This window comes from Nomascus leucogenys, unplaced genomic scaffold (genome assembly GCF_006542625.1).
Source record: "Nomascus leucogenys isolate Asia unplaced genomic scaffold, Asia_NLE_v1 Super-Scaffold_258, whole genome shotgun sequence".
Taxonomy (NCBI): Eukaryota; Metazoa; Chordata; class Mammalia; order Primates; family Hylobatidae; genus Nomascus; species Nomascus leucogenys.
The window spans coordinates 2,851,563-2,865,969 of NW_022095769.1; the positions used below are offsets into that span (position 1 = coordinate 2,851,563).

General features: G+C 54.4%; 2 protein-coding genes across 2 annotated transcripts; both read left to right on the top strand.

Moving 5' to 3' along the window:
• The first annotated feature begins 5,478 nt into the window (after window positions 1-5,478).
• HOXB8 (homeobox B8) lies at window positions 5,479-8,413 on the top strand. The gene is made up of 2 exons (XM_030807966.1): window positions 5,479-6,490; window positions 7,268-8,413. The coding sequence occupies exons 1-2, from the start codon at window positions 6,067-6,069 to the stop codon at window positions 7,573-7,575; spliced, it is 732 nt and encodes a 243-aa protein (XP_030663826.1). The 5' UTR covers window positions 5,479-6,066; the 3' UTR covers window positions 7,576-8,413.
• Window positions 8,414-9,735: 1,322 nt separating this feature from the next.
• Window positions 9,736-13,186, top strand: HOXB7 (homeobox B7). The gene is made up of 2 exons (XM_030807969.1): window positions 9,736-10,238; window positions 12,347-13,186. The coding sequence occupies exons 1-2, from the start codon at window positions 9,839-9,841 to the stop codon at window positions 12,598-12,600; spliced, it is 654 nt and encodes a 217-aa protein (XP_030663829.1). The 5' UTR covers window positions 9,736-9,838; the 3' UTR covers window positions 12,601-13,186.
• Window positions 13,187-14,407: the final 1,221 nt, after the last annotated feature.

Consider the following 14,407-nt stretch of genomic DNA (forward strand, 5'->3'; position numbering starts at 1 on the left):
CTCCTGAGGGTAGCTCTCCTGCCTCAGCCACTGAGAATGTCACCTTAGTTTGGCCACTTTAAAATATGATGCAAGGGAGGAACACAGTAATTTCCCTCTGTTCTTCTCTGCGGCAGGGTGCCTAGGTCTAGACAGAGGCCTCCAGAGGGCTGGAATCTCCTTCCTTCCATTCAAAGGGAGCCAACCCCTTAGGGTTCTCGGCCCCCAGCTGGGGTTGGAGGCTCTAGTTTGAGCCACAGGGTAGCAGCCTTGGTCTGAGGTGGGCTGGGTTGGTAGGGGCTGAGCCCTAGGTAAGCACCTCTGCAAAAGGTGGAGAGGTCATTGAGCGTGAAGCAGAAATGTCTCGGTAGAAAAATTCACCTCCCAAAAGGACCCCAGAATTAAACTCAGTTTCAAGAGGCACCTTTTTCTCCCTCTCAGACTGAGGGATTTCGCCAGAGTCTCTTATGAAGACCGCAGTTCTCTGCAGCCTGCGCTTCTCATTCAGGCCTTGGGACTCCTCGGCGGGCCGGCGCTCCGGAGCCGGCCTACCGCAGGAGCCTCTCCCCAATCCAAGCCGACAACACTGCGGCCCGCGGAGACCCTGCGGGTTGGGGTAGAGTTGGGAACGAAGCATGGCCCCAGTGAAGGGAACCTGCAAGTGAAAAGGCCAGGCCTACCCTCCTCCAACGAAAGGACGAACTGATCCAAGAGACGGCGGGAGGCAGGAGAAAGCGGAGCTCCGCGTCAGGCAGTCCGGGACAGGCACCCTCCAAGAAGGGTTTCATTAGGGATACAAAATGAATCTGGCTTTACAGCTGGTGTAGACCAGGCTCCTGCCCCATCTTGGGCTACCCAGGCCCAGCCGGTGCTGACAGCAAAGACAGAAGGTCGGTTTCTGCCTAAAGCAAAAGCTCAGCGAGGCTGGAACAGAGGGGAGTGCTGCGTGGTGGGGGCGAGGGCGCTTGGAGGGGCCTCTGCCGGCAGCGTCTGGGTCCCAGCCCAGGGCTGCCTCTTTAAAGACAAACAAAGGCGAAGATGAGGAGGCTCGGAAGCCGGAGATGGGGAAATCAGTTGTCATAAAAGAGAGATTCAGAAAGGGACACCGCCAGAGTGCGAGGCAGAGAGAAGCCGGGAGAGGAATTCAATGCCGTGTGCGCAGCAATAAAAGAATATGACCGCTATAAAAGTTTATAGCGTATAAATTTCTGAAGGTTGAGAAACTAAACAGCAGCAAAGCAAACAGCGAGGGGAAACTTTCCGGAGCTGAGAGAGCCGCAGCTGCGCCGGGGCTCCTGGCCTGGCGGGGGAATGGGTGGGCCCCGCTCCCGCAGCCTTCACCCTCATCCGCCCAGAACACGGGGCTCCGGGCTTCCGGGGCGGGGGTGGCAGGGGGCAGAGAGGGAGAAGAGAGAAGCCGGGGAAGAACACTTTGTTGTCGCAAATGCTTCAGAGATTGCAACTGGGGCTCTTGTCTTTGTTCTTCACACCCCCTCCAGAATCAGGCTTCGGAAACGAGGAGCCTCCTGCACACACACACACACACACACACACACACACACACACACACACACACACACACGCAGGTCCGGCGGGGCCAGACGTCTGGGCGCGGGCAGCCTCTTGATTCTTTTACAGTCTCATCCTATCCTCTCAGGCCTCCTCTCACCGCGACAAAAAGCCCAATTGTTTCTCCTCAGAATTTGAAACAGTCGTGGGGAGTTTGAAAAGTGCTCGGTCCCCCTTTTTACAGGCCATAAAGGGCGCACTGTTTTGCGGTCTCCGCTAGAAATTAGGGGCAGAGGTGGGAGGTGTACGTAGAAAGAAAAAAGCTTAGGGCTTCTTTTTTTTCTCTCCCCTCTGTTGTGTTTTTTTTCTGTTTTTTAGCTTATCTACACAATTTCATGAGCCGTTTCCTGATTCCGATGCCCGCTCCCTATCCCTCCCCTTTTCCTGCTAGTTATGAAAGTTTCTCCTGCTGGCCCCCTCTGCGGCTGCTCTCCCAGAAAACTGGTGGAGCCAGTGGCTGCGGCGCCTTTTCGCAGAGAAGCCGCTAGATGGCATCCTTGCTCCATGTGAAACTCCCTGGAGCGGTGGCTGCGGATGTCTGCGCCCGGCACGGCGCCTTGGTCGTCCCTGAATCCAGGAACTGAGTGCTACCAAAAGTCGTGAATAATTTGCACCTAATAAAAAAAATAGGGCTCGTTATGGCCTTACCCCCATTTAATAGATTTCAGTTATAGTAGTGTTCCCCCATCTCCTCAAATGGTCAATTTTCTGAATTTTCCCCACGAGGAGGGCTCAGTGCTTCTCACCCAGTTGCTGTGTTCCGTGGGGCAACAAATGCGTGAAAACGGGGAATAATAGTAATAATAGGAATAATGGGTCCAAATCCGAAAGGAGAATTGATTCGAAAAAACGAGATTTTCCGTGAAAGGAGGCGAAAAGAATGTCTTGGATGCGGGTCAGCAGGTCAGGTGAGAGGGGCTAGCCGGCAAAAGAAGGTAGGATGGAGAGGAAGCTGCCCACCGGCTGGAGAGAAAATCGCGTAAGCCAGCCCGAGACACCCCAATTTGTGTGTGGGGGGGAATGGAGCCATAGCTTTTGTGGGGATTCGGAGATGCCCAAAGCCTGCAGGGCGGCTTCGCAAGGGGCAACGAGCGCAGGCTCTGGAGCCATTGTATGAGTCCAGGGCTGGGCTGGGCTCGCGCAGGGCGACCGAGGCACGGAGCAGGGGCTCCCCAGGGCAGCGGGGTGCGGGAAGGCTCGGATGTCGCCTCTGGATGCTTTGCGCGCCTCCAAAGAATGCGCGTTTTCCCATGGGCGCGAAGGCGGGCGCAGCGTCAGGACGCAGGAGCTCGGTTCTCCCTGGGTTCCTCGGCTTCCAGGTGAGAGCTGCGGCTTCTGCGTGCCTTGGCCCTGGCCGCAGGCAAACCTGGGGGCGCCGGTCCTTTCCTCATTGAGCAGCTGGAGGTCTGGACTCCGGGCACTTTCGTTCTGAGACCCGCACCCTGCTTGTCCATAGCCCCTTGCATTCCAAATCTATGTCCTCCCGGCCCCGCCGGATCCCTGCCTTCCATCCGACAAACCTGCGCCAGCAATAGATACTCCCACCCCCTCAAAACCACCCCAGCTGCAGCCTCTCCTCTCCCCCACCAAGACTTAGTGCAAGGAGGTAAGCGGAATTTCTCCTCAACTTGAGTTTCTCTAATAAATCTGCGCTCCGCTGGGTGTTTATAAATTGTCTCCTCACTCTTTCTTTTTTTTTCTATAATAGAAATATTTTCCTTCCATCAGGAATTTCTGGCATGGTGTAGAGATGATTTAGAACAAGCCATTGAATTTGTACCTCGCCGGTGAGTTTTCAAATAATGACCATAAAATCCTCTGCACTTGATAAAAATGTTTGCTTCGGCAACAACTTAACTCGGCCCTCCGTTGCCTCACGGTCCCCTCAGCCACGCGCTGAAAATTCAAAGCCCTGGTTCTCTCCACTCCTCTTTTCCTTTATCTCTCTCCCCCTTCTAGCCCCTCTTTCATTCTCTGGGTTCACTTTTGAAGAATTAAATGACCTCACTGGTAAGGTTCCCTTTCGAAAAGTGATAGTTTCATTTTTACAAAGGTTGGGGTGTATGGGGTCCCCAAAAGGTGCCCGTCAAAAAAACAAACCACTGTTTCCTGAATAAACAATGGATTGAATATATTTGTAAAGCCTCCACTTTTGTTGCTCAAAATTTTCTTTCTTTCTCTCATTCCTCTCCCTTGCCAATCTACTGCTACAGGAGGCCATTGGTTCTGACCCTCAGACTGGGGCCTTCTAAAGCCTGGCCACCACCATCGTGAGGCCGGGTAGGCAGGGAACGCAGTGGCCACAGAGTGTGGCACCCAGTCAGCTTGTTCCAGCTTTCCGTGTTCAGGCCTCTGGTTCCCAGGTCTGCACGGAGAGCCAGGTTTAACTAGAGGCTCCCCAAGGGGAAAGGAGAGAAAATCGGAGACTCAGCAACCTTGCTCTATCTGAATCCCACACCCAAGTCAGTTTAGGTGGTGACAGTGGCTCAAAAGGTCTTGGGGACACTGAGGACTAATAGATGCCCCCCAAACACATACTCTGCAGGCACTGCCTAGGGCGGCTGAGAGCGTAGGACAGCGGACACCAAGGCCAAGTGCCAGGGCCTGATACCCAACCTTCTTTCCTTTTGATGCGTTGATGGGCACAGTGGTGCCCTCTCACCCTTAGGCACTGCAAAAGGTGTGGGAGTCGGCCTGGGAAGGTTGGGAGCTATTAATAATTGGGCTTGGCTACTGGGTCCCGAGGCCTGGGTGCAAGTGTGGGGTAGCCCATTGGGGCTTCATCCCTCTGATGGCATCAGGCCCTCTCCCCTCACACAGTCTGCCCTCAAAAGTGCTGATGGGCTGAAGGGCCTTCAGGAGACCCCCTTTTCAGCAAGCAGAGATTGCACAAACCTGCAGAATCGGCAGTGGGAGCTCGAACTTTGCTCTGTGCTTCAACCACTGCTCATTAACCAGAAAGTTTCTTCTTCCCTCCCGTTCCCTCCTCAAGATCTCCCAGATCCCTGTTTCGCAGAAAATTTTTGCTTATTTGTTTAATGAGAGAAAGTTTTGTGACTGGCCAGGGCAGGACAGAGAGGGCAGGGCAGAGAAGGGACCTTTTGGGGGCTCCAGAGAAGGGGTGGGGCAGGTGCTTGCCAGGACGGAAGGAGGTAAAAATCTCAGAAAAGTCACCGTTTGTGCCGAAAAAAATCCCCATAATCATTCTCATTTCGGCTTCGTCACCCCCACCGTGCTGCAGTCAGGCGGCGGGCGATCGAAGCTGCAGTTTTATAGCTGTAGAGGAAAGAACTCGTAAAATGCTAACAGCTTTTATGCGCTGCGACATAAACAACAACAGACTCCGGCTTTATTGCGTTTTATAGTTTGTTAAAGAGTTTACAGCCGTTTTTTGGGGGGCCGGTTACCCAGCCAATTCCCTCCACACGATAGTTAAACCTTTATCAATAATAAGGAAATTGATCATTAAAGCTTTAAATATGACTACCTCGTTTGTTTGAAAATATGTTTAGGAGAGGAAGCTGTATGATTTGATAACTTGTATTAAAATACCAATTACATTTATAGGACCTTTTAAAACTCGGCGCAATTAAACCGTGTTCTTTTACATTTTTCCGAAGCGACCCTGACATTTAGAAAGACTCCAATTGCCTCGTTAAAATCGCGAAATTAACAGCGCGCCTACGCCTGGCGCGTTGTGTGTGTGTGTGCGTGTTTTTTTCCGTGACTCCCCCACATCAGTCTTTGGGGGTGGTCTGCGAAGGTATTTGATTTGTTGTGAGGCGAGAGATATCTCATTAATGTAGGTAGTTAAACAGATTTAATCCGTATTCATTCTCTCTCACCCCCTCTCCCTCTCCCTCTCCCCCTCTCTCTCCCCCTCTCCCCCTCTCTCTCCCTGGGTGTTTTTTTTTCCCCTCCTTTTTTTTTCGCTCTCTCCTCACTCCTTGGCGCTCTCTCGCTCTAGCTCTCTCTCTCGCTCGCTCTCTCTCGCTCTCACCCTCGCTCTGCGTTCTGTCCGGGAGGAGTACGAAGAAGCCAATAGGATGCGGGGTCTCTAATGGATGCAAATGATCATGAAAAGACAGTGCAAAATATGAAACAACTCATTTGCAGGGAAGTAAATCACCGAAAACTGTTTATGAACTGGCATCCCTTCTTCGAAATGTAAAGCGAGGACCTCTTTAAGTGGCGGTATATTTTTGTTTGGGGGGTGGGGGGTGGGGGGAGGGCGAGCGAGCCGCGGCTGCCATGCAAGCTTAGACTTTTGGAGGCTTCTCTGTCCTTTTCTATTCCTGGAAATCACAAAAAGTGTGTCGGCTTCGAGATCTTCTTCGCCTTTTCTTTCTTTTCTTTTTTTCCCCTCCTCTCTTTCCCTCTCCTTTCCTGGCGAGGGTGACTAGGAGCCGGCGAATCCGCGTTTTTTTCTCTCTCTCCCTCCCTTTCCCCCTCCCCACCCCTCCCCAACAGCCCCCAACTACAGCCTCCGCCGCCGCCGCCGCCTCAAAATTCAATAAAATGAGCTCTTATTTCGTCAACTCACTGTTCTCCAAATACAAAACCGGGGAGTCCCTGCGCCCCAATTATTATGACTGCGGCTTCGCCCAGGACCTGGGCGGCCGACCCACCGTGGTGTACGGTCCCAGCAGCGGCGGCAGCTTCCAGCACCCGTCGCAAATCCAGGAGTTCTACCACGGGCCGTCGTCGCTGTCCACGGCTCCCTACCAGCAGAACCCGTGCGCCGTGGCGTGCCACGGGGACCCCGGCAATTTCTACGGCTACGACCCGCTGCAACGCCAGAGCCTATTCGGTGCGCAGGATCCAGACCTGGTGCAGTACGCAGACTGCAAGCTTGCCGCCGCCAGCGGCCTGGGCGAGGAGGCCGAGGGCTCCGAGCAGAGCCCGTCGCCCACACAGCTCTTCCCCTGGATGCGCCCGCAAGGTGAGCTCGCCTCGGGGCCGGCAGGGGCAGGAGGGGGCCGGGAGGGCCCAAGGCTGGGCAGGGGGCCCGGCAGGCCGGGGCGCATTTCCTCCAGCTTCTGGAAGACTTGCCGGCTCCGTTCCGATCGCCTGCCCCTTTTTCCATTTCTTTCTTTATCTTTCTTTCTTTTTTCTTTCCCTTGAAGGGGGTCGCTTAGAAACATTTCCTGAATCTATAAACCCCTCACCCTGCCTTACTTTTCTTCTTCTTCTCCTCCTTTTTTTCCGCTTTTACTGTTTTATGGGGGGTAGTGAAGAGAGGGTGGTGGGAGTGGGGGCGCTCAACTTTTGCACTTCTCAATTGCTTTATAGTTTAATTACCCTGAAGAAACTTTTCTTCTGGGGCAGAGGCTCTGGGGGCTTTTCAAGGTGGGTCCATTCGTCCCCACCCGGCTTTTTTATTCTTATTTTCCCCCCTCCTTCACATCCTTCCTCCTAAAGTTTATGGCACTTTTAATAGATCTGAACCACCTCCTACCCAACTCTGGTGCTGGTTACCAGGGGAGGGGGCTCCCCTTTCTGGCTCCCTTAGATTCACTTGTGTCTGATCCCCTTCGCCCCTCCTCCTCCGCTGACCGCGGCCTTCTTGCGCCCCCTCCGCCCCCCACGGGGGTAGAAGGTCCCCTGCCCTTATTATACTGGTCTCCTAGGCTCGTTCACGAATCTTCCAACCTTCTCCGTCTCTGCCCCCTCCCCCACCCTCCCCTCCCCGCTGTCTCGCCCTTTCCCCCATTCCCAGCAGCCGCCGGACGCAGGCGAGGCCGACAGACCTACAGCCGCTACCAGACCCTGGAGCTGGAGAAGGAGTTCCTATTTAATCCCTATCTGACTCGCAAGCGGCGAATCGAGGTATCGCACGCCCTGGGACTGACAGAGAGACAGGTCAAAATCTGGTTCCAGAACCGGAGGATGAAGTGGAAAAAAGAGAACAACAAAGACAAGTTCCCCAGCAGCAAATGCGAGCAGGAGGAGCTGGAGAAACAGAAGCTGGAGCGGGCCCCAGAGGCGGCGGACGAGGGCGACGCGCAGAAGGGCGACAAGAAGTAGGCTCTAGCTGGGACTGCCAGGGCCGCGGCCGCCCGCACGTCCGCGGGTCCCGGCCGCGCCGCCGCCGCACGCCTCTGCCCGAGAGAGCTCTGGCCCCGCTAGCGGGGCCAGGAGCCGGGCCTCCCACCGCAGCGTCCCCCGCCGCGCCAGTCCCCGCTAGTGGTAGTATCTCGTAATAGCTTCTGTGTGTGAGCTACCGTGGATCTCCTTCCCTTCTCTTGGGGGCCGGGGGAAAGAAAAGGATTTAAGCAAAGACTCCCTCGCCCTGTGAGGGCGAGCGGCCAAGGCCCGGCTGAGCCCCCCATGCCCCTCCCCACCCCGTGTAAAAAGCTTCCTTGTGCAATTGTCTTTTTTTTCCTTTGAACGTGCTTCTTTGTAATGACCAAGGTACAGATTTCTGCTAAGTTCTCCCAACAACATGAAACTGCCTATTCACGCCGTAATTCTGTCTCCCTTCTCTCGCTCTCGCTCTCGCTCTCGCTCTCTCTCTCTGCGTCCTCATTTCCCCTCCCAATCCTCTCTCCCCGCTGCACCCCCCAGCTCGCTGGCTTTCTCTCTTGCTTCTCTCTTTTCCTCCTCCACCCACCCCCTTTGGTTTGACAATTTTGTCTTAAGTGTTTCTCAAAAGAGGTTACTTTAGTTAGCATGCGCGCTGTGGGCAATTGTTACAAGTGTTCTTAGGTTTACTGTGAAGAGAATGTATCCTGTATCCGTGAATTGCTTTATGGGGGGGAGGGAGGGCTAATTATATATTTTGTTGTTCCTCTATACTTTGTTCTGTTGTCTGCGCCTGAAAAGGGCGGAAGAGTTACAATAAAGTTTACAAGCGAGAACCCGAGACTGGCCCGGCCAGCGCTCCTCATTTGCTCCCGGGTGCCTTGCAGAGCCTGTGGGGAGCCTGTCACCGGGCTCCTGCGCCTGCTGAGGCTAGGCCGCAGAGAGGAGGGGGAGGGGGCTGGAGGCAGGTGGTGCGAGTCCCTCGGCCCAGGGGCGCTGGGGGTGAGGGAGGCGGCTGAGCCTGATTGGAGGAGAGAAAAACGAGGGAGGGGAGCCAAGAGAAACCCCCTCCTCTCGCTTTCCGAGGCTGCCCGGCCAGGGAGACCAGGGCGCCCAGGCCACGCTGGAGACCTGCGGCTGGGCTGGTGGCTGTGTCCCCCGCCACCTCCCTCTTTGTTTTGCTGTGTGTCCTCCCGAGAGTGTGTGTCGGGAGGTGGGGGGTGGGGGGGCAGGCATAAAGGTGGAGTGCAGGCCTGCTGAGCATAGTTTTTTTTTTTTTTTTTTCCCTCGGACTCTCGTTGGGGGAGCAGGAGGAGAAGGGAGACCGCTCTTCCCTGCCTCTCCCTCTCAGGGACTTGGCCACCTTCGCTCTGTTCTGAGGTCATGGCTCGCTGCCTTCCTTCCTTCGCTGCCTCTGCTTCTCTGGTAGTCACGCTCCACTGAGGCATCCGCCTCCGGGAACCGGGAGAGCAGCGCGCCCGGGCCACCCTCCACCCTTCCTTTCTCTCCCCACCCACCCAACCCCCTTCTTTCTTTTACTTTCAAACCTTTTTTTTTCTTTTTTCTTTTTTTGCCACCAGAAACTGCAGCGTCCAAGGCCCGTGGGCTGGATCCTGTGCCCTGGGAGCACCTAGGAAGCCTTGCTCTATCTCCGCCCGCATATCTGGGGGACCAAGAGAGACAGAGTCGTGAGCCAGGCTCGCCTCATTCCTCGTCTTGGGAGAACCCGACCAACTTCCCCCAAAGGCCTTGCCGTGCAGAATTGGCCCGGATTAATAAAGAACAGACCTGCCCCAAGCACCCATCCACCCAGTTGCGTGCATTCAGTCCCTGCGTTTGTCTCTCGCTCGGTAACGGGCTGAAGAGGATGGGTGGGGGGTGACACGGATCGCCCCGAAGTTATTTATTTTCCCTTCCACTCAATCTCTTCCTCCCCAAATCTCGCCTGCAAGCTGCCTCCAGCCCGCGGGAGTCGGCATTGGCCCTTGAGCCCCTAGCCCCAATCCACAGGGCTCGGCTTTCCCATTCATTATTGATCATATTTTATAAATCCAACGCCACACAATTTTTTCCACATTACCGGGAGCCGTGGGGGGGCGGCCCGGCCATTGGTGGAGGGGACGTCACGTGGGCGGGGTCACGTGGTCCGGAGAGGAAAAAGGGGGTCCTTTTTGGTGTAAATCTGGACTCTAATTCTGTAATATATCAAGGAATCTCGTAAAACCGACACTAAAACGTCCCTGCCTACAAATCATCCGGCCAAATTATGAGTTCATTGTATTATGCGAATGCTTTATTTTCTAAATATCCAGCCTCAAGTTCGGTTTTCGCTACCGGAGCCTTCCCCGAACAAACTTCTTGTGCGTTTGCTTCCAACCCCCAGCGCCCGGGCTATGGAGCGGGTTCGGGCGCTTCCTTCGCCGCCTCGATGCAGGGCTTGTACCCCGGCGGGGGGGGCATGGCGGGCCAGAGCGCGGCCGGCGTCTACGCGGCCGGCTACGGGCTCGAGCCTAGTTCCTTCAACATGCACTGCGCGCCCTTTGAGCAGAACGTCTCCGGGGTGTGTCCCGGCGACTCCGCCAAGGCGGCGGGCGCCAAGGAGCAGAGGGACTCGGACTTGGCGGCCGAGAGTAACTTCCGGATCTACCCCTGGATGCGAAGCTCAGGTAACGCCGCGCACCGAGCTGTCTCGAGCCCCAGAGGCCGAGGCACATTATCCGGAAGGCGCCCCCTTCCCGGCTGGCTGCCCCTTTCCGCGTCCAGAATGCTCCCAGCCGGAGGTCGGCCCTGAAAGGCTGCACTCACTGGGCTGCGACCCAGTAGGCCATCCCCGCCCCCATATTTTCTCGGTGCTCTCAGGCTCGCTCTGCTTCCCGGCGGATCTCTCTTCGCCGACACCACGGCGCTGCGAGCCCCCAGCCCGCCCACACCCTTCCTCTCGGCCTTTTAGCTTTAAATATTTATCAGCAGCGCCGGCACGGGCTGGAGACGAGGCCGTTTGTCTTGCGGAGGAAGGCCGGTGTTTGCAGAGAATAGCCATTAGGGTCTCCCCCCTTCTCCCCCCTTCCCAGCTAAGGATCTCGGCCCTGGGTGTGTCCCCCTGCCCCAGCTCGGATAAGGTATGGGGGAGGGGGCCATAACGCTGAGCAATTCTCCCCTCCCCCTTCCTTTCCAGCCAACCCCGCTCCCCCATTATTCCCATCAGGACAATTAGAGGTGGGCTCTAGAGGCCTGGCGGGAGGAGAAAAGGACCCAGCCAGGGACACAGAGCTAGAGAGGCAGGTGGAGGGAGGGGGCTGAGACCAAGGGAGATAAGCCTCCGGATCCCAGTGAACTTGGGTGGGGGAGTGGAACAGGAGAACTAGAAAGGGGCAGAGGCTTCATGGGAGTGCGGCTGGCTTCCTCAGGTGCTCTTCCTAGGGCTCCTAGGAACCCCTAAAGAACTGGCCAAGTTTGGATGTGTCACTCCAGATAAGTGACTCTTATTGGGGGAGGGGCTGGGACTCTCTGGAGCCAAATCAAAACTTAGACAGTGCAGTTCACCTAGCCAGCTGCTGCAGGAACCCCAAGAGGCTGAGGTTCCATGGGGTCCCTGCCGAGTCTGACCCAGACATCCTTTTCTGCACTGTTCCAAAGCAGACGAACTTGGGGGTTAGCCCCAAAGTCCAGAAGACCCAAGACTCATGGTCAGAGGCACCCAACCCAGCGATGGTCAGGGGCCAGAAGGAGACCAGCTCTCACACCATCAGTATTGGTGATTATAGACCCCATTACCTGCTCCATAGTTTAACTGCCTTTCCAGTTGATTTATCAAAGCCCCATTTTTTTCTGCTCGTCAGCATTTCAGCTTGGCTTTTATCTGACTTGAAACCAGGGCCCCTAGCCCCTCCTCCCCTGTTTCCTTCCCAGGAGGGCTGACATCAGCACCTCTTTCAAGTCTCCTCAGGTTCTGGGCCTAACGCAGAAGTTCCCCTCTACCCTTCAGTCCCCACCAACCAGATACTCCATGTTCCATCGTATCCCAGGCTGCTGTCTCTCCTCTTCCCCTGTGCCTTCCTGGAGGCCCAAAGATTGCTTTAGAGAGCTGGGCTGTCTAGGCAAGCAGGCAAGCAGGACAGCCTGGCCCTGGCTGAAGCTTAGCCACTCACTGGAAAAGAATCATCAGAGGTCACTGCTGTCAGACCAACTCTTTGCTCCAAGGAAATCTGCAAATTCTTACCTTCTCATTCCACAACATGCTGGGGATGAGTTGGGGGGACTGGGCCTTGGAGGCTCCTTTGTCTCCTTTTCTTCCTGGGAAACGTTCTCAAGCTAGGCCTGGAACCCCACTCCAGGGTCACTTGCATGGTTTCTGTTGATCTCTACTGGAAAGACCATCAGATCAGCATTCAAAAGAGGGGGTTTAGGGTCCTTGATCCCAGAGAGTGAAAGGAGGATTAACCTCCCCTCATCCCACTTGCACCCCTTAGGTGCAGAGCCTTTAAGATCCAGCAGGTTACTTTCAGGGGTTCAGAAGCTCCAGGTTGAAAAAGACTTCTTGGATGGAAAATGGGAATGTTTGCCTTGAGAAGCCTGTAGAAAATTCAGCGATTAGGGGAATTTGCAGCTGGAGTAAGGGCTGGGGTATGGAAAGCCAGAATTTGGTTTAGTGGGAAAATGGGCTTCTTCGCCCATTGCCCATCGACTTCAAACCACATACAGGGTCTAAGAGGGAGGTGGGCACTCTCTTGGCGTTTTCTTTACTCACTGATTTTCCTCTAAATACTGGGCGCAGGACCCGACCGCAAACGAGGCCGCCAGACCTACACCCGCTACCAGACCCTGGAGCTGGAGAAAGAATTTCACTACAATCGCTACCTGACGCGGCGGCGGCGCATCGAGATCGCGCACGCGCTGTGCCTCACGGAAAGACAGATCAAGATTTGGTTTCAGAACCGGCGCATGAAGTGGAAAAAGGAGAACAAGACCGCGGGCCCGGGGACCACCGGCCAGGACAGGGTTGAAGCAGAGGAGGAAGAGGAAGAGTGAGGGATGGAGAAAGGGCAGAGGAAGAGACATGAGAAAGGGAGAGGAAGAGAAGCCCAGCTCTGGGAACTGAATCAGGAAACTCAAATCGAATAGGGAAGTAAAAAACAAAAAACAAACAAAAAACCGTATTTAAATGAATGGAGTTTAAAAACATTTTTTAAGGAGGGAGAAAGGAGAAATTCTGGTTTTTCAACACTGAAAAAATACTACCTATAGTAAAGTCTGTCAGGTTTGGTTTTTTTGTACAATATGAGAAGGACATTATCTACCTGTTCTGTAGCTTTCTGGAATTTACCTCCCCTTTTCTGTGTTGCTATTGTAAGGTCTTTGTAAAATCTTGCTGTTTTGTAAGCCCTCTTTAATGCTGTCTTTGTGGTCTGTGGGTCTGGACTAACCCTGTGGTTGCCTGCCCTCCTGAGCCTCCACCTTCCCGGTAGCAGCACCAAGGGGCCTTAGGGAGCCCCAAAACCTACCACTCGCGTGTTCCCCAAGCGCCTGGCTGCTGCTCCTTGCTTCCCGTCCCCTGGCCCCATGCTCCCTTTTACATTCTATGTGTATCTAAAGGATGGAAAAATAAAACGCAATTCAAAATAAACAGATGCCCTATTTTCTGTGTCTTCCTAAAGCTGGGAAGGGGTTCAGAGTTAGAGATGAGTGGGCATCCCAGAGCACCTTGGCTCTGACTTCTGATGCAGGTTCATTTCTGTGCTGAGTTTGTTCTTTTTCTTGGTGCCTCCTGCTCTGGGGGGCTGCCAACTAGTGAACCCCGATATTGCACTCATGCATTCCCTTTACACCCTTTTACACCCATTGACATACATGATGCATAGTCACATGTGTTTACAGGCTGACATCAAACATATACACACTGTCAGTCACAAATAGACACTCATATATTGACAAACGTACAGGCATTCACATAATACCAGCTTCACACCCAGAACATATGCATTCATGTTCACACACGCTCACAAGTAAACACACATTCACACTCACAGACACATTGATACCAACGTACATTCACACATTGGCTTATAAACACAGATTCACATTTGCCCCCAAGTAAACGCATTCAGGAGCCCACATGCTTAGTCACACAAGCTCACAAAACAACAAAACAAAAACCTCACAGTTTCACAAACCCGCTTCCTCACTCAGGCCTGGAAACCAAGCTGCGGGATCTGGATCTGGGCTGCAGCCCAGGCACAAAGACGGAGCTGAAATCCAAGCTAATAGGCCCCACATGAAGGAAGGGCGGAAGGAAAGGGAAAATGAACACCCAAATTCACTCTGGCTTCTTGGGTGGCGTTGGGTAGAGGCCAGGCCCGGGAGTAGAGGCCTCTCAGTCGGCGCAGAGCAGCCTCCAGCTAGGGCGCTCACGGCTTCCTGCTCGCACGGCAAACATTTTCGGCAAGAGCTATTCCTTTATTTTATTTCGATTTTACTTTCCTTTGTCTTAATTTATCTCGTTCTAAATTGACACAGACGACCCAAATAAAACTTTAAAATGGGCGGTGGGGAAGGGAATGAGTCCGGAAGCAAGATCCTAAGCGGTGCGAGTTTACCAGGCCGGTGTGGCCGCATCCCCGCCGCTCTGGGAACCTGACCGCGCCACGCCCGGGGCTTCCTCCGCGCCTCCCTTCCCGCTCTCCGCGCCGCCGCCGGCAGCCTGGAACCTTCTCCGCTGCACACAGAGAGAGGGGGAAAAATGTGGGGGGAGGTTATTTCGTTTCCAGAATTTGGGCATTGGTAGGTCAGCTTGAAATACGGGGTTATTTCAGGGGACTTGAGAAACCCGAGCTGAATT